The sequence below is a fragment of the Stegodyphus dumicola genome, chromosome 1 (genome assembly GCF_044657685.1).
Source record: "Stegodyphus dumicola isolate Sdum_Otavi_A_Nest chromosome 1, ASM4465768v1".
NCBI lineage: Eukaryota > Metazoa > Arthropoda > Arachnida > Araneae > Eresidae > Stegodyphus > Stegodyphus dumicola.
In genome coordinates, this window is record NC_140768.1 from 143,391,635 (window position 1) to 143,415,699 (window position 24,065).

At 36.1% G+C, this 24,065-nt stretch overlaps 1 protein-coding gene across 4 annotated transcripts in view; it reads left to right on the forward strand.

The window, feature by feature from the left end:
* Positions 1 to 24,065, forward strand: part of LOC118203715 (uncharacterized) — a 234,507-nt gene that overhangs the window by 108,929 nt on the left and 101,513 nt on the right. For 2 of the 4 annotated variants that reach the window (XM_085821500.1, XM_085821511.1), the window contains 2 exons: positions 23,511 to 23,618; positions 23,704 to 23,811. The exons of 1 other annotated variant lie outside the window; for it this stretch is intronic. In XM_085821500.1, the coding sequence (XP_085677626.1) occupies positions 23,511 to 23,618; positions 23,704 to 23,811 (216 nt within the window). The remainder of the gene's footprint in view (positions 1 to 23,510; positions 23,619 to 23,703; positions 23,812 to 24,065) is intronic. One more of the 4 variants, XM_085821502.1, reaches the window with a different exon arrangement.

A 24,065-nucleotide genomic window follows, 5' to 3' on the forward strand; every position in this document is an offset into this window, starting at 1 on the left:
CACGAACTGAAATCGAAATCGAAATCGAGTGAATGGTTAGGCGGCATTTAGTAGCCTCTGCTACTTTAACCGTCTCTGTTGGAGATATGCCCTAAGGCGTTGGGAAGAATTAAAAATTAAGGTGATTTACACCGCACCGACAAAGGTGAAGCAGGAACATGTGCTAATGCACGTGAGTTGGTCAATTAGACTTTGGAGAAGGAGGGTTCAAGCATCTGGCCGCCGTACAAGCTGTGATGTATCTTCACTAGTTAAAGAAAGATGATACGTCGAGGCCAGTCACGTGGGTGGTCACCCACCCAAATACTGACCCCGAGCTCTGCTGCTGTAAACAGAGGAAACCGTGTGTTGAAAAAGTGAAAAGAAATCGTAAACATAGTGAAATTCCCTCAAATGCTTCTAGGCTGGTGATTACTTTTCACTTTCATCAAATCTCATCAGTGTCATGGCTGCTTTGAACCCGGCAGTAAACTTCTCAGCCGTGGTTTTTGCAGCGCGGATCTTCTCAACGTGTTCAACCATACTGTTCAGAAATTTTTTGATTTTAGGATCTTGGATCCAGTTTATGATATCCTTGTACTCTGTGGGTGGGTTTTCCAATTTTTTCTTTACTCTATCACTGTAGAGAGGTTTCATCTGGGGTTTACTGCTGTCTTCCTCTGTTTCGATGAATTTCGGAAAATCTGCCGGCGTAGGGATCTTAGCCGCTGGCTTCACCTGCTGCTTCTTTGCTTCATATCGCTTCTTGTACACGGGGCAATCCCTGTATGAACTTACATGCGGTAGTGAGCAGAAGATGCACTTAGGATTTTCATCTGGCTTTAGAGGGCATTCGTTACTTCTATGGTGCTGTCCACACTTGCAGCATCGCTCAGGATTTGAGCAAAGATGTTGCGAATGTCCATATTCTTGACATCTATAGCATTGAATTACGCGTTTTTTCGGGGCAAACTTCTCGATCTTGACATTAACACTTAACATATTGTTGAGTCCATGAATTGCACGTCCTTCCTTCGTTTTCTTCAGCTCCAACAGGAAAATCGGAAGTTTCTCGATAGCGTCTCCTCTTCGTCTGGAAAACTGCTTAACTTTACTTATCGGGAATTTCCTTCTCTCCAGATCTGCCTGGATTATTTCTTCCTTCATCGTGGATGGGAGGCCCTTAAGAATAACCTTAATAGGTTTTTCGCTGAGTAACTGGAAAGTATGAAATGGTATATTTCTTTTCTGCATAACCAGAGTTGCTTTTCTGTAATCGTCTACTGACTTTAAATTAACATATAGTAGTTTCATTTTCATATCGGCTTCGAATTCTTCACTGCAGGTATTGATAAGGATTTCATGAATTTTAGGCCAATCCACTTCGCTTTGCTGGAAAACTATTGGGGGTGGAGTTTCCTCTTTTTCGGCTCCTCCTTCATCTTCCATACTTTCTACTTCACTTAGCTGCTCAAATCGATTTTCCATCGTAACTTCCATTGGAGCTTCGTTTTCTGATACTTTCGCGGTTTTCTTAGGAGAAATCCATTCTTGTTCCCTGCTGTCTGTTCCTCTTTCAGTTATCTGCCCTGGATAAAATGTTTTCGTGAATGTCTCTACATCCATCTCACCCTTAGTTCTTTTATGAAAGTAATTGCAAATTACGTCAAATCCAAATTTCGCAATCTGGTCCCGGATTTCTTCTTCAGAACATGACTTGAATTTTGGGATGTCCTCATCATTTCCCATTGATAAATCTTCTGGTGTCTGTTCATCAGTAGCTTCTCTATTCGGTGTTTGAATGTCTCTTTTTTCCTTACCAGGTTTAATATCTTTCTTCTTACTTGGTTGTTCTCTTTCCGTATCTGACATAGTTTTCGCCTTTTTCGCTTTACTTTTCTTTTCTTTGGCCATAAGGATGAAATCCTCTTTCTTCAATGGATAGGCCTTGTTGGTTTTGGATGAACGCTCGCTTCGGCAGTCCTCTTCATCAGAACTATCGAGTGGTGTCCTATAAAAGGACACTTTTGTTTTTCGGTTTCGCAAATCAATGGCTTATTTATAGACACGCACTAAATAAATTTCGTTCAAAGCTTTAAATATGTTGAATTATATTATACCACGAACTGAGATGTTTTCCTCCTTTTATAAGATTTTAAAATCACGCGCTAGAATTTTCCAGTCCCTTCTCGAAAGCAAAAAGAGATATTTATTTATTTAATGCACGCGCTCTTGTATTTTCAATTTTCTGGCTTAGCTTTCTTTTAATATTCGTCACGTGCTGCACTGCGCGAGAAATAAAACCATTTAATTTATAATTGAACTAACATTAGCTTTTTAAATACCAAATTCGTAACAATATTGATCCATAAAGCTGCGCACAGTACATATTACAGTTTTACGTCGATGACGAAAACGTTATATTATTTTGTATTTTTTAACATATTTTATTACTGCAAGCTTAAAGTAAAGGAACAAAGTCCGAATTATCGAAATAAGTGTACAAACTTTCACGATCATAAATCAATTAATCGTAAACATATTAAACAAAATTCATCATATTTTACAGAAACATGTTAGCGACATTTAAAGACTTCTCAAAGTATTTAGTAGTAATACTGCTAATCCTAAGTAAAGTAGCTATGCTAAGTAAAGTAGGTAATATTGCTAATCCAGCCCAAACAAACGGGCTGCCTGCATGGCTTTTTTTTTTTTTTTTTGTGTGTGTGTGTTTCTTTTCCTTTGTGTATTATGAATATGAGCCAGTTTTCTCATAAAGTGGCTCACGAAGGCATCTCTCCTCTTAGGCGCATAGCCCTCGTTGCTTTGCCATATTCAGATAACCTTTCATTTAGTTAGAAATTCAAAACACCAAGCTGAGGCGGCATTTTACCCTAATTTTAAAATTTGCATTGGCATCTTTATTTTCACGTTAAAAAAATTTGAAATTCTTGAAAATCGCCAAAATTTGCTAAATCGCCAAATGTCTTTGTGTTTAATAGATCTATATTGCCTTTACTATACGTAGTACTTCAACTGCTAACTTTTCTATGCCTTTGTGATTCATAGATCTATATTGTCTTTACGATACGTAGTACTTCAACTGCTAACATTTTTATGTTTGTGATTTATAGATCTGTATTGCCTTTACTTTCTTTCTTTCCACCGACAGCGAGGCAGCCGGTCCACTGGATAGTTAGCATATAGGCCAGGTAGCCCCGCTGACGGAAATAACTTGATCAACATAACACACTTATATATACACATATTGTGCTCAAGACGAGTGCTGGGGGCAGTGCAAACAAATGCTGGACGAGAGGATAGTGCAGTGATGGAAGAAGGGTGCATTGCGGGTGAGAAGAACAATTTCAGTTACATATTTACTGAGTTATGGATATGTAACTGAAATTGTTCTTCTCTCTTCTATAACTGAAATTGCCTCTACTGTACGTAGTACTTCAAATGCCAACTTTTTTATGTCTTTGTGATTTATTGATCTATATTGTCTTTACGATACGTATTACCTCAACTGCTAACTTTTTTACTTCCTTGTACGAAGTAAAGTTTCAGCCAGCATATTTCAACGAAAATATCTCATTTTGACCTCTTTCAAATGCAATTTAACGATGTATTTCCGTGATATCTGTTTGTAAGGACAGAATAAAACACTCTTTTCCTCAAAAAAAAAAAATTATAAAACTGCTTTAAAATGAATTCTAAAGAGAATTTTTCGTGGCGTCTGTACGAACGTATGTACGTACGTGCGTACGTACATACGTATCTTGCATAACTCAAAAACGAGTAGCCTCAGAGCGTTGAAATTTTGTATATAGGACTGCTGAACGCTGCTCAAGTGGACTGCCGCCCCTAACTATAGTAAGCCTTACGGTATTTGTTTCCACTTGGCAGATACTGTCTAATCATGACTCGCTGATCCGACAGCATTTATTATTTCAAAATCTTAGGTTTCATAATCACTCATTATTTTACATAGGTTTTTAGTATCTATAACTGCCTGGTTGTTAACTCAAGTTCTATTTTAACTACTACGCTGCTAACTATACTACACTACTTAACATGGGCAATGTTGCTATAATTCCTTTACACTACAATACTACTTCAATGTTTTGCACTAGACCACACTACATTTTACACTGAGTACTATACATTGTAACAATATCATATATAAATGCAAGACATTGAAGAATATATTAATGCAAGACATAGAATATCCTATATAAATGCAAGACATAGTAAACCTGGTTATAAATATAATACGATAATATTAGATCATTTTTCTATCACACAATTTAGAATACAATACAATGCCTACGAAACTTTACACTCTAGTACTATAAGCTACAAAAGTACAAACTCGGCTAGAATTGCATTTTACATTGGGTACATTACATTGTGATTCTATTATATATATGTACAAAATTTACAAAATATATAAGCATTAAAGTCGCATAACCTCATACTACTACTTATACAGATTTACTGAACAATTACTGTAAATACAGTAGCTCTATATCTTGATTACAATTCACACTGTACTAGTTAGCCATATTATTGCAAAATTAAGAAATAATATACAATGTTAATCAAACCATACACTGTTATTCATTATTGATGCAGGTACCCAAAGATAATACTATAAATGAAAAAATGCTAAGGTTAGGTTACAATACACTTTTCAAAACCATTCCTAGTTAGCAAATACAGTGGAACTACCAACAACATGATTTAAACATTGATATTTCAAGCATAAAGCCTAATCCAATTTATATTCTGTACTCTAACTTAAAAAAAAAAAAAAAAAAAAAAAAAAAAAAAAAAAAAAAAATTGTTTTTTTTGTTGTTGTAGCAATAGGTTATGCCTCCATCTATGCTGAGTAAATAAATAAATATAATTCTGCCAATTATGGAATAGAAACAATTCAGCAATGATTCAGTTATATAACTAGTAATTTTTACAATACGTTTTAATGATTCTTTCAGTTATGAGACTTATTAATTGTAGGGTAATCTAAAAGTCACAAAGATGTGTACAATGAAAAATTAAGAATCTATGCACCAATGTGGTTAAATCACACAAACATTGAACAGTTCAAGGTTCTGCAATGGTAATAAAGCCAATGTTATGTCATTCACAAGGAAGTCTTTACCCTAAGATGATCCTTTAATTGTGAGCGTACAAGGTACAGATGTGTGCAGTAATTGTCATTTATTCTGAAGTGTTCGCTCTGTTTATGCCTGCATGACTCTGTGCACAGTACTTTAATACCTCATTCAATTTGCGTTTAGAAATACTATTCTTGCAGATTGTTTCTGCCCATTGTGGCCAAAATAAGTCACTTGGTCTCCTCAGGTGATAAGGTTTGGTGGATGCACAATGGAAGAGATAGTGATCTGGATCACCTACCTCTCCACATTCACAGAATTCTGTTCCGATTAAGTGGAACCTCTTTAAATAGGTAGGGAATGATCCATGTCCAGAAAAAAAGTGGGTCTGTGCACCGTTCGTGACTTTTGCTACAGTTCCCACTTTTGGAAAAAAAGAGTAGGTCCTTCTACCCGTGGGTGCTGAGTCCCACCTTTCCTGCCACTGGCATAATAAATTTTCAAGAGTACTTTTCTTGAGATAAGATGTTGGGAGTTTCACAGGATATTCTCTCAGGTTTTTATCATTTGCTGCCGATTTGGTAAGCTCATCTGCCTTTTCATTGCCTGTGATGCCCACATGAGCTGGGACCCAGACCAAGTGTGGACGTAAGGAGGGAGGGCAATGCAAAAGAATTTTTTGAGCTCTTGTACATAAGAGATCCTGCTTTTATTTCCTCTAATCGCTGCCAGGCTAGAGGTCGAGTCACTGAAGATTGTTGCTCTGAATCTAAGTGAATAAACTGCAAATTTAATTGCTGCTTTTAGCGCTGCAACCTCTGTCTGAAAAACTGTATTTCTAATATCTAATCTTCTTTTCCATGTTTTAATAATAGTCTCCTCTTATAAAGCGCAAAATGCACTACCGGCGCCTCGCTCTGTTTTGGATCCATCCGTGTAGAGGCTGAAGCTGTTCTTTTTTGAAGATGCGTACACAAGTTGGATGCTATCGGACAATTCTATGTCTGCGGGGTGCCCTAAAAGAACTGGTTTGTGCTTTTCATAGTCTGTGTGATAATAGTTCTGATTCCATAATGTTGCATTCTCATCTAGTCTCAGCACTCTTGCCAATAGGGATTCCCGTTCTGCTTGTAAGTCTAATGGTGGTATACCAGCAAGCACTTGAAGTGCTGCTGTAGAAGTGGTTCTGTATCCTCTGCATATCAGTAATAATTGCATTCTTTGTATTGTGAGCAATAGTTTACTCATATGTGAGGAGATATTTTTCCCCCAAATTGCTGCACCATACAAGATAATCCTCTCGGATATAGTACGATACCAACTTCTCAGAATATTGGCTGACGTTCCCCACTGTATTCTTGCTGTTTTGAGCATGTTATTTGTAAGGCTGTTTATTTTCTGTTTCACCTCCTTCAGGTGTGGAAACCAAGATAATTTATTATTAAAAGTCAGTCCCAAGTACTTCAGATTGGGCGCGCATTTGATTGGTATACCGTTCATTTTAATGGACGGATTTCTTTTTGGAATACCTTTCCTACCTATGTAGAACAATTGGGTCTTCGTTGCAGAGATGATCAGTTTGTGACTCTTGGCCCAGGCTGCAAAGTCGTCGACTGCCTTTTGCGCCTTTTGTACCACGTCTTTCCTGCTAGTAATGACTAAAAGAAAATCATCTGCCAAGGCTTGTATATTCACATTTGGATTATTATCAAACAGAGTAAAGGCTGTGTTAGCCACCAAATTCCATAACGTGGGTCCCAAGCAGGAACCTTGGGGGCATCCTCTTTGCAGTTGGTAATTGATAACCTCTTTATTCGTAGTAACCTGTACTCCTCTATCTTGCAGATAACTTCGCAAGAGCTTGATTATTTCAATATGGATTTGTGCATTATCCAGGCATTTAATTACGTCTGGCCACCATAACGAATCGAACGCCCCTTTGATATCCATTGCCACTACTACTATTGTGTATCTGTCATTGTTCCTGCTGGCTTCGATATTCTCCAGAAGGTTCTTAAGTGCCCCATCTGTAGACTTCCCCTCACAGAAACCAAACTGACTTTTGTTGATGTAATTTTTAATCTTAAGAAAGTAGTTGAGCCGCGCTAAAATGACCTTCTCTAGTACCTTGCTAATGGAAGGGAGAAGACTAACTTGTCTATATGCTCCCGGATCCGATGGATCTTTACCTTGCTTGTGGAACAATGGTACTTCTGCCCACTTCATGGCCCTAGGAAAGTGTCCTATTTTCCAACAAGCCCTACATAACGAAAGAAAAAGTTGAGGGAACTCATGATGAATATATTTGATCATAATATTATCGATGTCATCCGTTCCCGGAGCTTTCTTGTTTACGAGGCCTTTGACTATTCTAGTAATTTCTTGAATGGAAGGGAGCTGATGGTCATGCTTTTTCCTGGTCCAAAGAAAGTTTCGAAAGTTATATCTTGTTTGCCCATGCTCATCAAAGTCATCCCTTACATCATCCTTGGGAAAGATAGTGGTGAGCACTGACAGGAGGACATCTGATATGCTAGAGGCACTTGGTGCCAGTTTTGCGACCAGCTGAGTTGGGCGAAAGACTCTATCTGTTGCGATTTTTTGCACTGGGCCATAAGTCTCTTTTAGATTGGAACAATGTTTTTTCCAAGATTCAGTTTTCGCTTTCTGTATGCGCTTTCTGTAGAGAGCACGCTCTTTCCTGTACTTTAACATTTTTACGGATCTTACTTTTTCTTCTTGTTCTGCCTGTGCCAGCCTCCTCAAGGCCCGTACTTTGCTTCTATGAGCTGTGAGACTGGGATTCCACCAGGACAATGGTTTGTCAACTTGAATGGCTTTCCTTTTGTAGGAAGCACTTGCTGCCTGAGTGATATTCTTTACTAGAGTATCATACGCCTCATCTAGTTGGACTGGTGTGGTACAATTATTTAAATTTTCTTGGTTAATTACGACATACGGCCTGAGCTTTTCTAGAAATTTCTTGTGTCCCCCAAAGCAAGTCACAAGCACAAAAACACGTAATGCACACTTTGCAAAAGCAAATTGCAGAGACACTATGCACAAATTGAACACTTTCATTAACTGAAAAAGAAAACTTGACACTATTAAAAATTACCATTCACACTGCTGATGATTATCGCACACATTGCCGCTGATTAATTGGTACCTGAATAACTATCGCATACTCTGCTACTAGTGATTAAATAGCACACACTAAGTAACTAAATGACCTGTTTGTCACTGCTGGATTATTCACACACACTGTTGAGGGTATGCAAATTTTCAGATCACTAATGCTGTAATCGCCCCGACGACTAAGTCAAAAAAAAAAAAAAAAATCGACAAATGTTGTAGAAAATGAACCACTCGTCCGATTCCTTTCAAATTTTTAAACTTGTGATCCTCTCATGCCGTCTAGGTGATTAAACTTGGTCCTGTTATTCTGGAATGAGTTCCTTTTGAGAGATGCTTGGTAAAACAAAAGCACCGTTCCCTTTGAACGGCGCTTTGAATGAGAGAGTCAATTTGAGGGGAAATACAATAGCGCTTTCCTGGGGTTTGCAGGGGAGAATACTGCTTTCGGTCAAGTCGTAAATTAAGTGTCCGACGGTGCAAGTTGAAGCGAGACGATGCAGGGCTTCGTGTTGGGAGGTCGAAATGCTTGAGCACAAAGGAAATACAAAGTCGTGATATGAAAATCACTAATTAATCCATATCTCCCTGATTGATATTATAACTGAATTAATTAACTACATCCGAGAAGACTATATCATTTAAAAGATCTCTTAAAGACGAAACTTTTGATATCAAATTTATTCGCCAATGATAAAAAATACGCGTTAAAATAATCCAAGTACAGGAGCTTAATGAAACGCGTCTTTCTCCTTCTGAAGCGGTCACACTCTCTCATATAGGACTGCTATAACATGTAGATGTGCACCTCGTATTTTGGTTGCAATCGGCCGCACCAAACGTATATAAATATATTTATATAATTTATCAAGCAAAGCAGTAATAACAATTTGTGAAAAACCAATTTTGGTCTAGAAAACATCTTGCGCAATATGCTGCAAAATAAGTAAAATATAAAAATTGTAGAAAGCTCGCCTAAAAGTTACCAATAGCTGCTGCTCCAAAAGGTTTAAAACGTTTTCAAAAATTAATACACATGAAAAGCAAATCATTAGACATGTAAAACATAAATAAAATTAAAAAACTGAAAAAGTTAAAAAGTAAGCGGAAAATGGTAAATTAGCCAAATTCGACTTCCAAACAGGCTTTTCAAGGGAAATTTCATTTATTTGAACGTCGAATCAAGCTAACCCCATTACGCGTTTCGCCGAAACAGACAATTGAAACATTTTCGCTAAAAAATTTTTTTGACAAAGTGTCTTGGAAATTTTAATAGTCTCAATTCTCTGTTCCAATTTCCCGACGCGTCCGCTCAGAATGACACATTAAGGTGTTAAAATATGTTAATCAAAATCAAAACTTCCTAAATCTAGTCTAAAATTAAAATCAAAACGAAAATAAATAGCGATGAGCTATTAGTCCTAAAAATACAAAAACATACGGGCTGGGCCTGCAAGCTTAAAGATTAACAATTTAATTATAAAATAATAGATTTTAGAAAACTGTAAGGAAACCTGTAATTAATATAAAATAAAAAATTAGGAAAAGAAACGAACAAACTCAGTGGGTCTTGCTAAGACCAAGAAAACGTTGTAACAAAAGAAACAAAAAACTGACCTTTGGCGATGCAAAGCTGTCCCTCTGAAACTTGTTTAAAAATGGCTGCTAACTTCTAGCGTCTTATTTTGGATGACGTACGGAGGGGAGCGAAGTGCTGTGGGCGTTTAGCCAATGCGAAGTGATTTTCGTTGTCTGCAACTCGTCTCCTATTATCGAAGGGGGCCGGAAACCTCGGAAACCGTGTAAAGAACTCAAAAAATGGCGCTTGGCTTGTAGTAGGATGGAAAAATTTTTTTCGAAGTGAAAATGGCAAATTCAGCTAAAACTATAAAAACTTGGCCATTAAAGCATGGGAAAAAGGAAAAAACAGTCATTTGTTAAAAAGTCGTAATTTTTCAAGCTAGCGGGCGATCAAGCTACTATGAAAAATGAAAAAAGCCCGATTTGTTAATAAAAGCAGTAAAATTGGCCATTATAGAAATTTAAGATTTAAAATTATGTACACAATAGTATTTAAGATTTAAGTGCCAAAATTTTTTGGAGGAAAGAGAATGAATAAACAAGAATTTTCTGTACATTTTTACAATAGATTCTCTGAATTAGCCATGCTTCTTAAACTGTCCGTAGCTTTAGGTATAAAAAATCATTATCTAATTCAAAAAATCTATAAATAGGTAAGGCTAATGCCAGCTTTGGTAAGGGAATTTTTAATTATTTTATGTGGTATTTGGATACTTTTTAAAATAGTTACGAAGTATAGTATTTCTTCTTGTAAGTGTTCCGCAGTATAGCAAATTCTTTTCATTCTAAGTAGCTGTGAATAAATTGTGTTGATTATGACTCTTTTGGAAATATTTGAATTCCAGTTAGTGAGTTTAAGTGTGGAAAAATTAAATTCTCTTCTTTTATCGTAAACTTTAATAAAATGCTAATCTATAATATGTAAATCAAGGTAGACTACATCATGCTGTTCTGTATTAGTTTTATTAAGTTTTAAGCAAGCAGGGTAGATATTAGCGATTTCTATTTTGTTGTAGTTATTGAATGCTATGACATTATCAATATATCTATAGATGTGTTGGAAAGAGAGACTTTCTTCCGTACTGAGTGAACGTACATAGGTCAGTTCTTTAGTGAACAGGAATAATTCACAAACTGAAGTTGAAAAATTCCCGCCCATAGGTATTCCCTGAACTTGTTTATAGATGTAATTGTCAAACTGAATAAAATTATTGAAGAGAACGCTGGTAAGGAATAGCTGCCATTTTTCGTTGCTGAGAATGGTAGAAATTTGTGGAAATAAATCTGGAAGAGCAAGTAAACTTGTAAAAATTTCTTCGAGTGGTAGAGATGTATAAAGGTTTTCAAAGTCGTAGCATTGGATATGTTCTATTTGAAGGGAATTCAGAGTTTTAATAACTTGTTCATTACTAGAGATCATCCAGTTGCAATGCAAACCTTTAAAATCATAGTTATTGATTAGTTCACGAATCATACGAAGTTTTTGCGCAAAGAGATAATCTATTTCTTTGAGATAACTTTTGTACTATTAGCTATGAACCTGAATTTAATTGGAGACTTATGAAATTTCGGTAAGGCATAGAGATTTGCAAACCTGTTGTTATATTTCTGGGGTTGTATTTTAAGTCTTTTATGTAGTGCTTTAAATTTATTTAGAAGAATCTGAGTACTGGAAGTTATTTTTTGGTAAGTGCAAGTGTTATTTAACTCTTTATGCAGAAGGTTGTAGTAGAAGTGTTGTCAAATAATACTAAAATTGTTGCTTGCTTTGTCAATCTTCGTGATGATAAAGTTATGTTGCAATTTTTGAATGAGATCCTCCAGGCGTTTTTTATTGTGTAAAGATTTGAAATTAGGCGCCTTGAACAGCAAACATTGAAATTCTTTTATAAGTGCAGCTTTCCACTCAAGAAAGGTTGTAGTGGGTAAATTGGATCTTGTACTAGCAATAATAATAAATTTATCTAGATCATTATTGAATTGTTTGAGGCAGACGTGTCTATTAAGACTGAAAGTGGGACGAAATTTGGTGCCAAGTTGCATAAGGTTACGTAATTCAATATTTTCTACAATATTAAGATCTCCTGTGACAATATGTTGGTGGAAAGGATCGACATATTTTTTGTAGATAGGCATTTGGCAGTTACATGTGCTATGATCTTTTATAACGTGGTGGTTTATAACTAGTTGACCCAAGGTTTTTTCAAATTTAAAACAGGGTTTAATCTGGAGTAGTTGGTTAGGAAGCAAGTGCTGACATTTCTTAAAAATGCTAGAAATTTTGAACTTATCGTAAGATGGGTGTTTGAACTGAATAGTACAAAAAAGTTTTTTGTGAAAAAAATTACTGTTTTTTAGTTTAAAATTGCAGAAGTCTAAAATAAGATCCTTGACTATTTTGAAGCATTGAGATGGTTGATTTACTGTTTTAATCAGATTCCATAAGGTAGTATTCTTAAAGGTATGAAGAAGTTTAATGGCATTTTTTGCGAAGTCTTGATGTCCAAGGTAGGAATTAAGATTGTGAATAATTAATTTCAGATCTTGTGACGAAAAAAATTTTTTGTTTTTAGCATCACCTTATCAGGTTCAATGTTTCTTCTTACCTTCTTCGGAAACATACAATGACCTGACTAGAACAGAGAGCTTACTAAAGCTATGTTCACTAATTGTAGTAAGTAGACAGGATACAGACGAAGGGTATACAAAACCCTTTATTTTTTTTCTTTATATACAATGACTTCCGTACTTCGGAATACAATGACCCTCCACTCGGGGTCTAACTTAAAAGATATCAAAATAAAACTAAACTCTAATTTAACTTTAGAATAAGATTGGCCTTATAATAACAGAAAGCGTATGTAGCACAGAGACTGTGAACACTACAATACGTTTAATTTATCAAGAGGATTAAAACCTCTGGCCTGGAAGGCAAAGTAGCAACTGCGTAACTTCTAAGGTAAGCGGCCTGCTTCGAACTCACGGCTTCCTCTCTTCTGCTTGGCAAAAAGGCCACACTTAAATACTTGGCGTTCGCCAGACAACTTTGCATAAACTCCTTCACGCTTATAATTCTGGCCGGAAGTAGAAAATAAGAAGTGATAGTAAAGATTTAAAATAAAATAAACGTTAGTAAAACTTAAGATCCTTACATACTTCCCGCCAGAGTTAATTAGTTTGAAACTGAGGTCTAAAACGACCTTGTTGAAAACTTTTAGCTCTAGAAACTAACGCGAGGCCAAACTTTTACAAACATAACTTAGCTAGAAACTAGAAAATTTTAAAAGAAAGAAATTTGTTACAATAGCAGCTCCCGGAATATACAACAATCTTTTTTCTTTTTCATCTGTACTGCATCAAAACAGGAGCTTTATTCAATTCTGGTTCCTTCCAGAGATCTGGAAGGAAAACTAGTTTAATGAAATGTTACAGAATGACATTGCAAATAACATATAGAATATACTTTTCTTAACATTCTTATTTCATTCATGACTATTTTAATTATCTCTCCCCGTGCTCTCTGACATGTGTTGTAAAAACACCAAACACGAATGTGTTTCTGTCTATGTGTTCAACACTTCCTCCTACAATCAAAACACTAACGTGTTAAAATTCAACATACGAGACCTCTTAACACACCCTAATTTCAACTCTAGACCCTGAGGTACTATTCTGAAAGTGGCTAACTCTAAAGTGTAGCGTCAGAGAGCCTAACTACATCATTCAACCTTTAACACATATTCACCATGATTTAATCTTTACAGTCACACGAATAACAAATTTTTTAACATTACTTTCACTTTTACCATATCACGTTATTTCTAAACATTCAAAATAACAGTTCACATGTATACAAGAACATATCAAGATGCCGTTAATTTTACACATTTGAAAACATACATTAGTAGTACATTGTTAACTTCTATTCTTTTCAAAGCAAGTGCCAATTCTTTCTACATTGAAATAATACTACATTTCAAAAAGTCTTTCAGACTAAAACTTCTTTCTTGTTAGAATGTTTTAAATAAAATTTATACAATAACTTTTTACAATATTTAAGTCTTTAGACAACGCTATTATACATCAACTTTAGTTTTACGCGCGAGTAATTGAAAAACATAATAAGAAAATCGGTCACAACTCATTTCTCGCCCTTTTGGCGATAAAGGTAGACCTCGCATGAGGTAAAACTTCTTCAAATCTGCCACTTGCAGTAAGAATGAAAGATTAACTTAAGTTTGTAAAGTAACACAAAATTTTACTTATCTTTGTAATATTCAGACATCCTTTTCTGGGCCCAGTCTTTAAAGGTGCTGCAAACCGTAGCTTGGTTGATCCTCCTTCTTGTACGGGCTCGCCCTTCAGTGCTTTCCTCTGGAAGCTTCCGTTTTTCACCACTACGGCCACCCTTGAACATCTTCCTTCTGTCCTCTGCTTGTGGTCTTGGCCGTTTGAAGGCAGCTGGTCTTGGTGGAACCGGGAAACTTCTGTCGTGATCCTGCTTGGACCTCGTTGTTGGCCGTTCAAATTTTTCTTGTACTTTTTCCTCCGCCGCTGATGGCCCTTCCGCAGTTCGGCGACTTTTGCTGCGGAGAGTTCTGTCGGATGAGTCAATCTTCCGTTTCACAGCCGGGTTATAGTTGCCGTCCTTTCTCCCGGTCTTTTCCACATACGTCGTCCTTCTCCCTTCTTCATTCTGGGGGTGTTCGTGAACTCTGTTTTTTGGACGGTGGAACGGCTTCTTTTTCTTTGTACCTTCAATTTTTCCGCGGGGCAATTTTCTTTTCACTTGCTTCTGTCTCTCATTGGCTTGCCCTTGTACTTGTCGTTTTCCCACCTCTGGAACTTGTACCTGCGGTGTCTGCCGTACCGGATCCTGCAAAAGATCTGAAAAGATTTGCATTTTATTACGGTCATAGAATGGTTTTATCTGGTCAATGTTTGCGGAACAGGTTTCACCATTTCTTGCCTTTAATACTACAACAGCGTGAGTTATTTTTTCTATAACATATGGTCCTTCAAAGCGTGGGAAAAATTTGGCAGTTTTATCTTCTGGTGCTGAAGAAAGTGAATGCTTAATTTTTAGTACTTCATCCCCTACTTTATAAGTTACTCCCCGTCGTTTCAAGTCATAATACAATTTTTGTTTTCTTTGTGCTACTTCTGTATTCTTTTTTGCTTCTTTTATTAGTTTTTCTATATCACCCATTTTAAATTCTGGGGCTCTTTGTTGCACATAAAATAGTTTATCTAACGGTGTTATAATCTTTCTGCCTAGAAATAACTCAGCAGGAGTTTTTCCCGTTGTATCATGTTTTGCGGTCCTAAGGGCGAAAGCAAATTCATTGACATAGTTATCCCAGCTTTTATGAAAATTTTTAACATAACTACGGATAATTTTCACTATATTTCTGTTGACCCGTTCCGCTATATTTGATTGCGGCCGATACGGGACCATTTTTAAATGACGTATGCCCAGTTTTTGGCACATGTCTTCAAATATATTACTTACAAATTGAGGACCATTATCCGATATAACTTTTAGGGGCGCCCCGTATTTTAAAATATATTTATTTAAAATAGAATCGGTAACTAATTTCGCGGAGGCTCGTTTTAAGGGAACAATTTCGGTCCATTTACTAAAATGATCAACTATAACAAGGAGATAGCGACTTTTGTTTAACTGACTTTTTGGGAAAGGGCCCAATAAATCGATGCCGATTATTTCATTTGGAAATTCGGATTTAATACTATTTAGAAACCCGGCCGGGCGGAAATTAATATAATTAACGGCTTGACATGTTGGGCAGGACTGGACATACGCCCTTGTTAACTTTTGCAGTTCAGGAAAGTAGACTGCCTCGCGTACGCGTTGAGTAGTTTTTCGAATACCAGCATGAGAAGCTAAAGGGCTGTCATGGAGCTCTTGCAGGATATTTAATCTAAGACTAGCTGGGATAACAGGTCGAAATTCGTTGTTGGAATTCGTAGTTTTTGTGTAGAATAATAGACCATCTATTAGTTCGTAATGGGCCGCCCTATTTCTTATCGCCACAATATCTTGGTGGCTAAAATTTTCAGGATCCTTCAAATACTCATAAATACTTCCAAACTCAGGATCCTTACCCAGTTCGGTTATGACAGTTTCTCGGGAATTTATTGTACACGCTGTCAGCATTGCAACTTTTACGGTATTACCCTGTTCGTCTAATTTAATTCGTGACAGGGCATCTGCTACGATATTTTCCTTTCCGGGGGTATGCTTGATTACCAGATTATATTCTTGCAGCTTGAGTGCCCATCTTATTAACCTTGGGGATAAATTTTTTCCAGAGTACAATCTAGTTACCGCCGCATGATCAGAATATACTGTTATCGGCGCCTTTCCAAAATAGACTCGGAACTTTTGCACTGCTAACAGAACTGCAAGTGCCTCTCTCTCGGTCGCGGAATAGTTTCTTTGTGTTTGATTTAAAGTTCGGCTAAAAAATGCTACTGGCTGCTGATTTTGCGAAAGTACCGCTCCTACCGCATAATCCGAAGCATCCGCTGAAATTTCTAAATTTTCATCCTTTTCAGGAAATTTCAACACAGGGGCTTGCGTTAATGCTTGTTTTAATTTTTCGAAAGCACTATTGGCTTCGGCCGTCCACGAGAATCTTGCCTTTTTCCTTTTTAATTTTAACAATGGCTCAGCGATAGCCGCAAAATCTTTTATAAAGGACCTATAATATGAACAAAGTCCTAGAAAAGAAGAGAGCTTCTTTGCCGTGTTTGGAGTCGGATACTTTTGTACAGCGATTATTTTTGATTCATCTGTCTCGATCCCTTTTTGCGATATTTTGTAACCTAAATATTTTAATTCAGGGGCTGCAAATTTGCATTTTTCGACATTAACTTTTAGACCGGCCTCATTTAATAAAGAAAACACCTGTCTTAAATCCTGTACATGTTGGTCTAGATTATCACTAGTAATAATGATATCGTCTAAATAGATAAATGTGGACTTTCCGAGAACAGGTCTTAACACAATGTCCATGCATCGCTGAAATGTTGCTGGGGCGCCTGAAAGGCCAAACGGCATTCGCAAAAATGCATAAGTGCCAGACTTGGTTATAAAAGCAGTCTTAGGCACGTCCTCAGGCCTGATCCCTATTTGAAAATAACCATTCGTTAAGTCTAAAGTTGTCATAAATTTGGTTGATTTTATGTTCCTTAAAATTTCTTCTATAATCGGTAACGGATATACCGGATATTTCGTTATGGAATTTAATTTACGGTAATCAATAGCGAATCTCCACCTTTTTGGATGCTCCAAAGGATAATCATTATTTTTCTTACATAAAACCACCGGACTAGCATAACTACTTGAGATAGGCGTTACGATCTTTTTACGTAGCATATCGGTAATATGCCATTCTATAATTTTTTCCTTATTCTTATCATACCGGTATGGTTTTTGACGAACCGGCAATGCATCTCCGGTGTCAATACTATGGTTAGTAACCTGGGTAAATCCTGGAATATCACTAAATAAGGAAGCAAATTCACTTACCACTTGTCGGATTCTATCTTGCTCGTCATTAGGCAGGTGGTCGAGATTTACCCTTGGCGGTTCAACCTTTTCTACACGCAATGGTTTCATCGTCAGTTTAAGAGACGCTTCATTAAAATCCAGTGTAGCTTGTGCGTCTGAAAGAAAGTCTATTCCTAGTATTAAGTGTGCTTGCAAATTCTTTACTATAAAAAACATCACCTTTACTTGTTCGTCCTTGATACGGATGTACAAAGGTACTTTACCTACGCACTTACATTGTTCTCCTTGCGCCGCTAATACTGTTGTATTATCCGCATTATATATGCGGTATTTGCGAAAATACTTTCTAAAAAAAACTTCTGCCACACAGGAACACTGCGCGCCGGTATCCAGGAGTGCGGTGGCCGGGATATTATTTACCAAGACTTCAATCTTCGGAAGAGTTAAATTTTTCACCATTACTGTATTTAACTTGTAGGAAGAGGGGTTTTCGTGGCCTTCGGATTTCCGCACCCTCTCGTCAGCAGAAATCCGTTTTAGTTTAAATTATTTTTTCTTTCGGTGCTTTCCTTCTTTCTCCACTGGCCTTGAGACTTTTTTCCTGGGTTGCTATTGAACTGTCGACGTTCGCCGGCTGTTTTTGAATGCTCGGGTTTCCTTGCCCACTGATTCGCTTTTTCTCCGTAGCCATGTGCTTGAGTTTGCTGTAGTCTTGGCGTACCAAATTGGTTTCGCTGTTGATATTGGCGTCTTCTTTCGACGGCCGCCGTTCTTCTACTTTCAAACTGGATTGCTAGCTCAAATAATTTTTGTAGTGTAGTCGGATTTCTCAATTCAATAAAGTCTTGCACTTGGGGTAGTAACCTCGGCAAAATCACTTGAATTATTTCAGGATCCGGACGGTTTCCATACAAGAGCTTGAAAACGTGAATTTTTCTTAAAATAAAGCTCGAGAGGTTTTCGATTCTTTGTTGATATATACTGAAAAGTTCTGTTTCTAATTTCGCACGATCCCTTACAACAGGGAAGGCTTTTAGTAGGGCAGTCTTGAAATTTTCGTAGGTATAGGTGGGACTTCCTGCTTGACCCAAGAGACTTCTGCCGATACATTTGAACCAGTTAAGCGCTTGGCCCCTCAAAGCGCTGGTAGCTAAGGTAACTTTTTGAAACTCGTGCACGGGGTAGAGCATGAAGTGGTCATCCAATTTTTCCAAAAAACTGGTTACCTGTGAGTTTCCATTAAACGTTGCTTCTGGTTTCATCGAAGCGCGCATGGTCTGGACAATATACCCAAATCCTTCCAGGGCGGCAGCTGGCATTTCTGGATTCTGAGCTGTTTCTGCAGGCAGCACAGGTTCTTCTTGAAACTCGGCCATGGTTATTCTTCGTCGGGCGCCACTATCAGGTTCAATGTTTCTTCTTACCTTCTTCGGAAACATACAATGACCTGACTAGAACAGAGAGCTTACTAAAGCTATGTTCACTAATTGTAGTAAGTAGACAGGATACAGACGAAGGGTATACAAAACCCTTTATTTTTTTTCTTTATATACAATGACTTCCGTACTTCGGAATACAATGACCCTCCACTCGGGGTCTAACTTAAAAGATATCAAAATAAAACTAAACTCTAATTTAACTTTAGAATAAGATTGGCCTTATAATTACAGAAAGCGTATGTAGCACAGAGACTGTGAACACTACAATACGTTTAATTTATCAAGAGGATTAAAACCTCTGGCCTGGAAGGCAAAGTAGCAACTGCGTAACTTCTAAGGTAAGCGGCCTGCTTCGAACTCACGGCTTCCTCTCTTCTGCTTGGCAAAAAGGCCACACTTAAATACTTGGCGTTCGCCAGACAACTTTGCATAAACTCCTTCACGCTTATAATTCTGGCCGGAAGTAGAAAATAAGAAGTGATAGTAAAGATTTAAAATAAAATAAACGTTAGTAAAACTTAAGATCCTTACAACCTCCTCTAGTTCCTCTGTAAGTAGTAGTGCTAAAAAATCTGAATTGTCCATATATAGAGATCTCGTGCTGCCTATTAGTGGTATTACTGAGATATGCATTGAGTCCTTAAGGATAAAGTGACTTATTTTGAAGTATGTAAATCGATTCCTTAAACAGTCGAATTTGGTGTTTGGAACAATATCAAGCACGTTAATTTCTATGTGATCAAAATTATGTTGATTATAATGTTCAAGAATAGCTGTAAGTTGATGATCTTTGGTGCTATTATTGTTTTTATTTTTAAATCTTTTGATATGAGATCTATGATTATTAATTCTGAGGTTGAGAGGGTTTTTTGTTTGACCTATATATGTGAGAGAACATTCTTTACAGGTGATTTGGTAGATGAAATTGTATGTTTTTCAAAGTGATTGTGTTTTACTTGCAGTAGAAGGAAGCGGAGTAGCATTAGCCTTACAGGTTTTTCAAAGCTGGTTGCTTCATTTAATTATTTTTATGTTATTTATCTGAGCCAGTGATTGAAAGTAAAGAGGGAGCTAGCCTGCTTTACAGAGTTTTTTGAGAGGAAGACTAACCTATCGTGAAAGTGGAACTGTTAACAGTTCCTGGCAACTTATAAGCTAAAGCTCAAAAACCTGAAAAACTGAATACATCAGAACTTACTGACACTTTTTTGCGCTAATAGCTGCGAAAAAGAAATAATTTATCAAGCAAAGCAGTAATAACAATTTGTGAAAAACCAATTTTGGTCTAGAAAACATCTTGCGCAATATGCTGCAAAATAAGTAAAATATAAAAATTGTAGAAAGCTCGCCTAAAAGTTACCAAGAGCTGCTGCTCCAAAAGGTTTAAAACCTTTTCAAAAATTAATACACATGAAAAGCAAATCATTAGACATGTAAAACATAAATAAAATTAAAAAACTGAAAAAGTTAAAAAGTAAGCGGAAAATGGTAAATTAGCCAAATTCGACTTCCAAACAGGCTTTTCAAGGGAAATTTCATTTATTTGAACGTCGAATCAAGCTAACCCCATTACGCGTTTCGCCGAAACAGACAATTGAAACTTTTTCGCTAAAAAAATTTTTTGACAAAGTGTCTTGGAAATTTTAATAGTCTCAATTCTCTGTTCCAATTTCCCGACGCGTCCGCTCAGAATGACACATTAAGGTGTTAAAATATGTTAATCAAAATCAAAACTTCCTAAATCTAGTCTAAAATTAAAATCAAAACGAAAATAAATAGCGATGAGCTATTAGTCCTAAAAATACAAAAATATACGGGCTGGGCCTGCAAGCTTAAAGATTAACAATTTAATTATAAAATAATAGATTTTAGAAAACTGTAAGAAAGCCTGTAATTAATATAAAATAAAAAATTAGGAAAAGAAACGAACAAACTCAGTGGGTCTTGCTAAGACCAAGAAAAAGTTGTAACAAAAGAAACAAAAAACTGACCTTTGGCGATGCAAAGCTGTCCCTCTGAAACTTGTTTAAAAATGGCTGCTAACTTCTAGCGTCTTATTTTGGATGACGTACGGAGGGGAGCGAAGTGCTGTGGGCGTTTAGCCAATGCGAAGTGATTTTCGTTGTCTGCAACTCGTCTCCTATTATCGAAGGGGGCCGGAAACCTTGGAAACCCTGTAAAGAACTCAAAAAATGGCGCTTGGCTTGTAGTAGGATGGAAAAAATTTTTTCGAAGTGAAAATGGCAAATTCAGCTAAAACTATAAAAACTTGGCCATTAAAGCATGAGAAAAAGGAAAAAACAGTCATTTGTTAAAAAGTCGTAATTCTTCAAGCTAGCGGGCGATCAAGCTACTATGAAAAATGAAAAAAGCCCGATTTGTTAATAAAAGCAGTAAAATTGGCCATTATAGAAATTTAAGATTTAAAATTATGTACACAATAGTATTTAAGATTTAAGTGCCAAAATTTTTTGGAGGAAAGAGAATGAATAAACAAGAATTTTCTGTAGATTTTTACAATAGATTCTCTGAATTAGCCATCCTTCTTAAACCGTCCGTAGCTTTAGGTATAAAAAATCATTATCTAATTCAAAAAATCTATAAATAGGTAAGGCTAATGCCAGCTTTGGTAAGGGAATTTTTAATTATTTTATGTGGTATTTGGTTACTTTTTAAAATAGTTATGAAGTATAGTATTTCTTCTTGTAAGTGTTCCGCAGTATAGCAAATTCTTTTCATTCTAAATAGCTGTGAATAAATTGTGTTGATTATGAATATTTGAATTCCAGTTAGTGAGTTTAAGTGTGGAAAAATTAAATTCTCTTCTTTTATCGTAAACTTTAATAAAATGGTAATCTATAATATGTAAATCAAGGTAGACTACATCATGCTGTTCTGTATTGGTTTTATTAAGTTTTAAGCAAGCAGGGTAGATATTAGCGATTTCTATTTTGTTGTAGTTATTAAATGCTATTACATCATCAATATATCTATAGATGTGTTGGAAAAAGAGACTTTCTTCCGTACTGAGTGAACGTACATAGGTCAGTTCTTTAGTGAACAGGAATAATTCACAAACTGAAGTTGAAAAATTCCCGCCCATAGGTATACCCTGAACTTGTTTATATATGAACTTGTTTATATAAGCCTGTTTTTAATGGCGGCCATTGATGTTTACATTTGAAACAGGAGACTAGTGGATTTGTCGCCAATCTAGAGAAACTTAGCTTCGTAATAACAAGGATAACGCATTCATTTATTATTGCCAATTAAATCATGCTTAATTCTTTCTGGAATTTTTTCGAGAAAATAAGCGTTTAAGATTTACTTCGTAATTTTTAATATAGATATTTTGATTTTTTATGTAGTTTTGTCTTCTCGCGAAGTGAGAACTGAATTAATTAAATGAGAAATACTCAATCGTCTGTGAAAAACTGTTTCTTTTTTGTTTTGTTTGCTTAATTTCTTTTATACATAGTTCTAGCTTTATTTTATTAGTATTTGGATAGAACATGTGGCAGCGATTAGATAATTCTTTAAATGATATAAATTTTGTGCATTCTGAGTTATAATATGAACGAAATATAATACTGTTAAGTAAACCTAGCGCCAGAGTGTCGCTATGGTAAACAAAGTGAATTTTAAAGAATGCATTTATTCTATTGTGGTTTATTCAATCCAATAAGTTTAAATGAAATGTAAGAAAAAATGCGTATAATTTAATATTCCGTACAAGGAAGTCATGTGTGGTGTACACATCAGATTTTTATCTTTATATATTTTTGGTAATATACTTTTTTGCTAATTTTGATATTTCTGAGTTGGCAGTCCTTACTTATTAGTCCTGCATCGGTAAATATCCTTTCGTTTGTACAAGGTATATCATAAATTGCACAGGTATTAGAAATGTAGTAAATTAGTCAAAGCCACATAAAAATTTAAACCTTCTGTTTTATTTTCTTTTATACATACTTTTCTTAATTACTGGAAAACGAGATTTGAAATATGCGAACCACAAAATGTGGACGTGCCGGAACGAACCTTTCAGAGATTTATTTGGTGATTTCTTCAATGGCCTGTTGAATTTCATTTTTGGTTTGTTCGCATAAATGTTTGATTTTATATCACCCTATAAAAAGAAGTTGAAAGGGATAAGATCACATATCCTCCCAGGCCTAAGAGAACTTAATCGCTTTTAAGTACTCAGATTACCCATCAGGAAACTTTTCCATGAAGCAAGAATCTCTGAAAAGTATTGCTAGCTCCTTAAAATCACATATTCATGGTCTCCAGTTTAGCCTGTTTATGGATAAGTGCGGTGGATAAATTGGTGTGTCTGTTCTAAAATAACAGAATATAGAATAAATAGGCCTCCAGAGTTCACATCATTACCTGCTTACTACATTCCCGAACAAATACTTTCAAGAAAACTTTATGCTTATGAAATCTTCAAAATGATTCGACGAAAGTAGAGAAGTTTAAAATACGTGCCTATACATTTATCACTTCCCTTTATTTACATACCTTTGCGCGTCAAATCTATGTAAAAATGCACGAAAGAGAACAGCAAAACACAGAAAACAGTTTCGTAAATGTCCACATTCTTTCACTGCAAAATATTGTGAAACAGGCCAAAATATTTAGTTTTTATTCTGATTACTCGTAAAATTGGCTTTATGACTTAAAACATAAGATCGCTTCTGGTTTATTTATAGAGCTCTGTGTTCCAAATCCTTGCAGAAACGGCGGAACGTGCAAGGTGAAACAGGGAAAAGAGATTTGTGAGTGTCCAGAGATTTTTGTTGGAAAACACTGCGAAACAAGTGAGTTTAGTTTCTCACTTTTTCATATATCAAAATGTGCATTATTCTTTGAAATGTAAGTTTTTATAAATCTGTTTTCTCACAGAACTTTGCGACCCAAATTCTTGCAAAAATGGAGGAACCTGTGTAGGGAAAGATGGAAAAGAGTCTTGTGAGTGTCCAGATATTTTTATTGGAAAGCACTGCGAGACAAGTGAGTTTAGTTTTTTATTCTGACTGCATATCAGAAGGCATCGTGTCCCCTTTTAGCTTTTCGTTACTGCATACATTCTAAAGATGCCATCAAAATTCGTGCCATTTTAGGCTTTCTGTTTCCTTCTACAAGTGTTCAGGGAGAGAAGAGCAAAAATCGGGGAATTTCTGCATTTCCTTCTGATCATAGAAGAATTTTTTTTCTTTACCGAATAATTATTTTCGAAAATTCAAAGCACATTACAGCTTTAAACA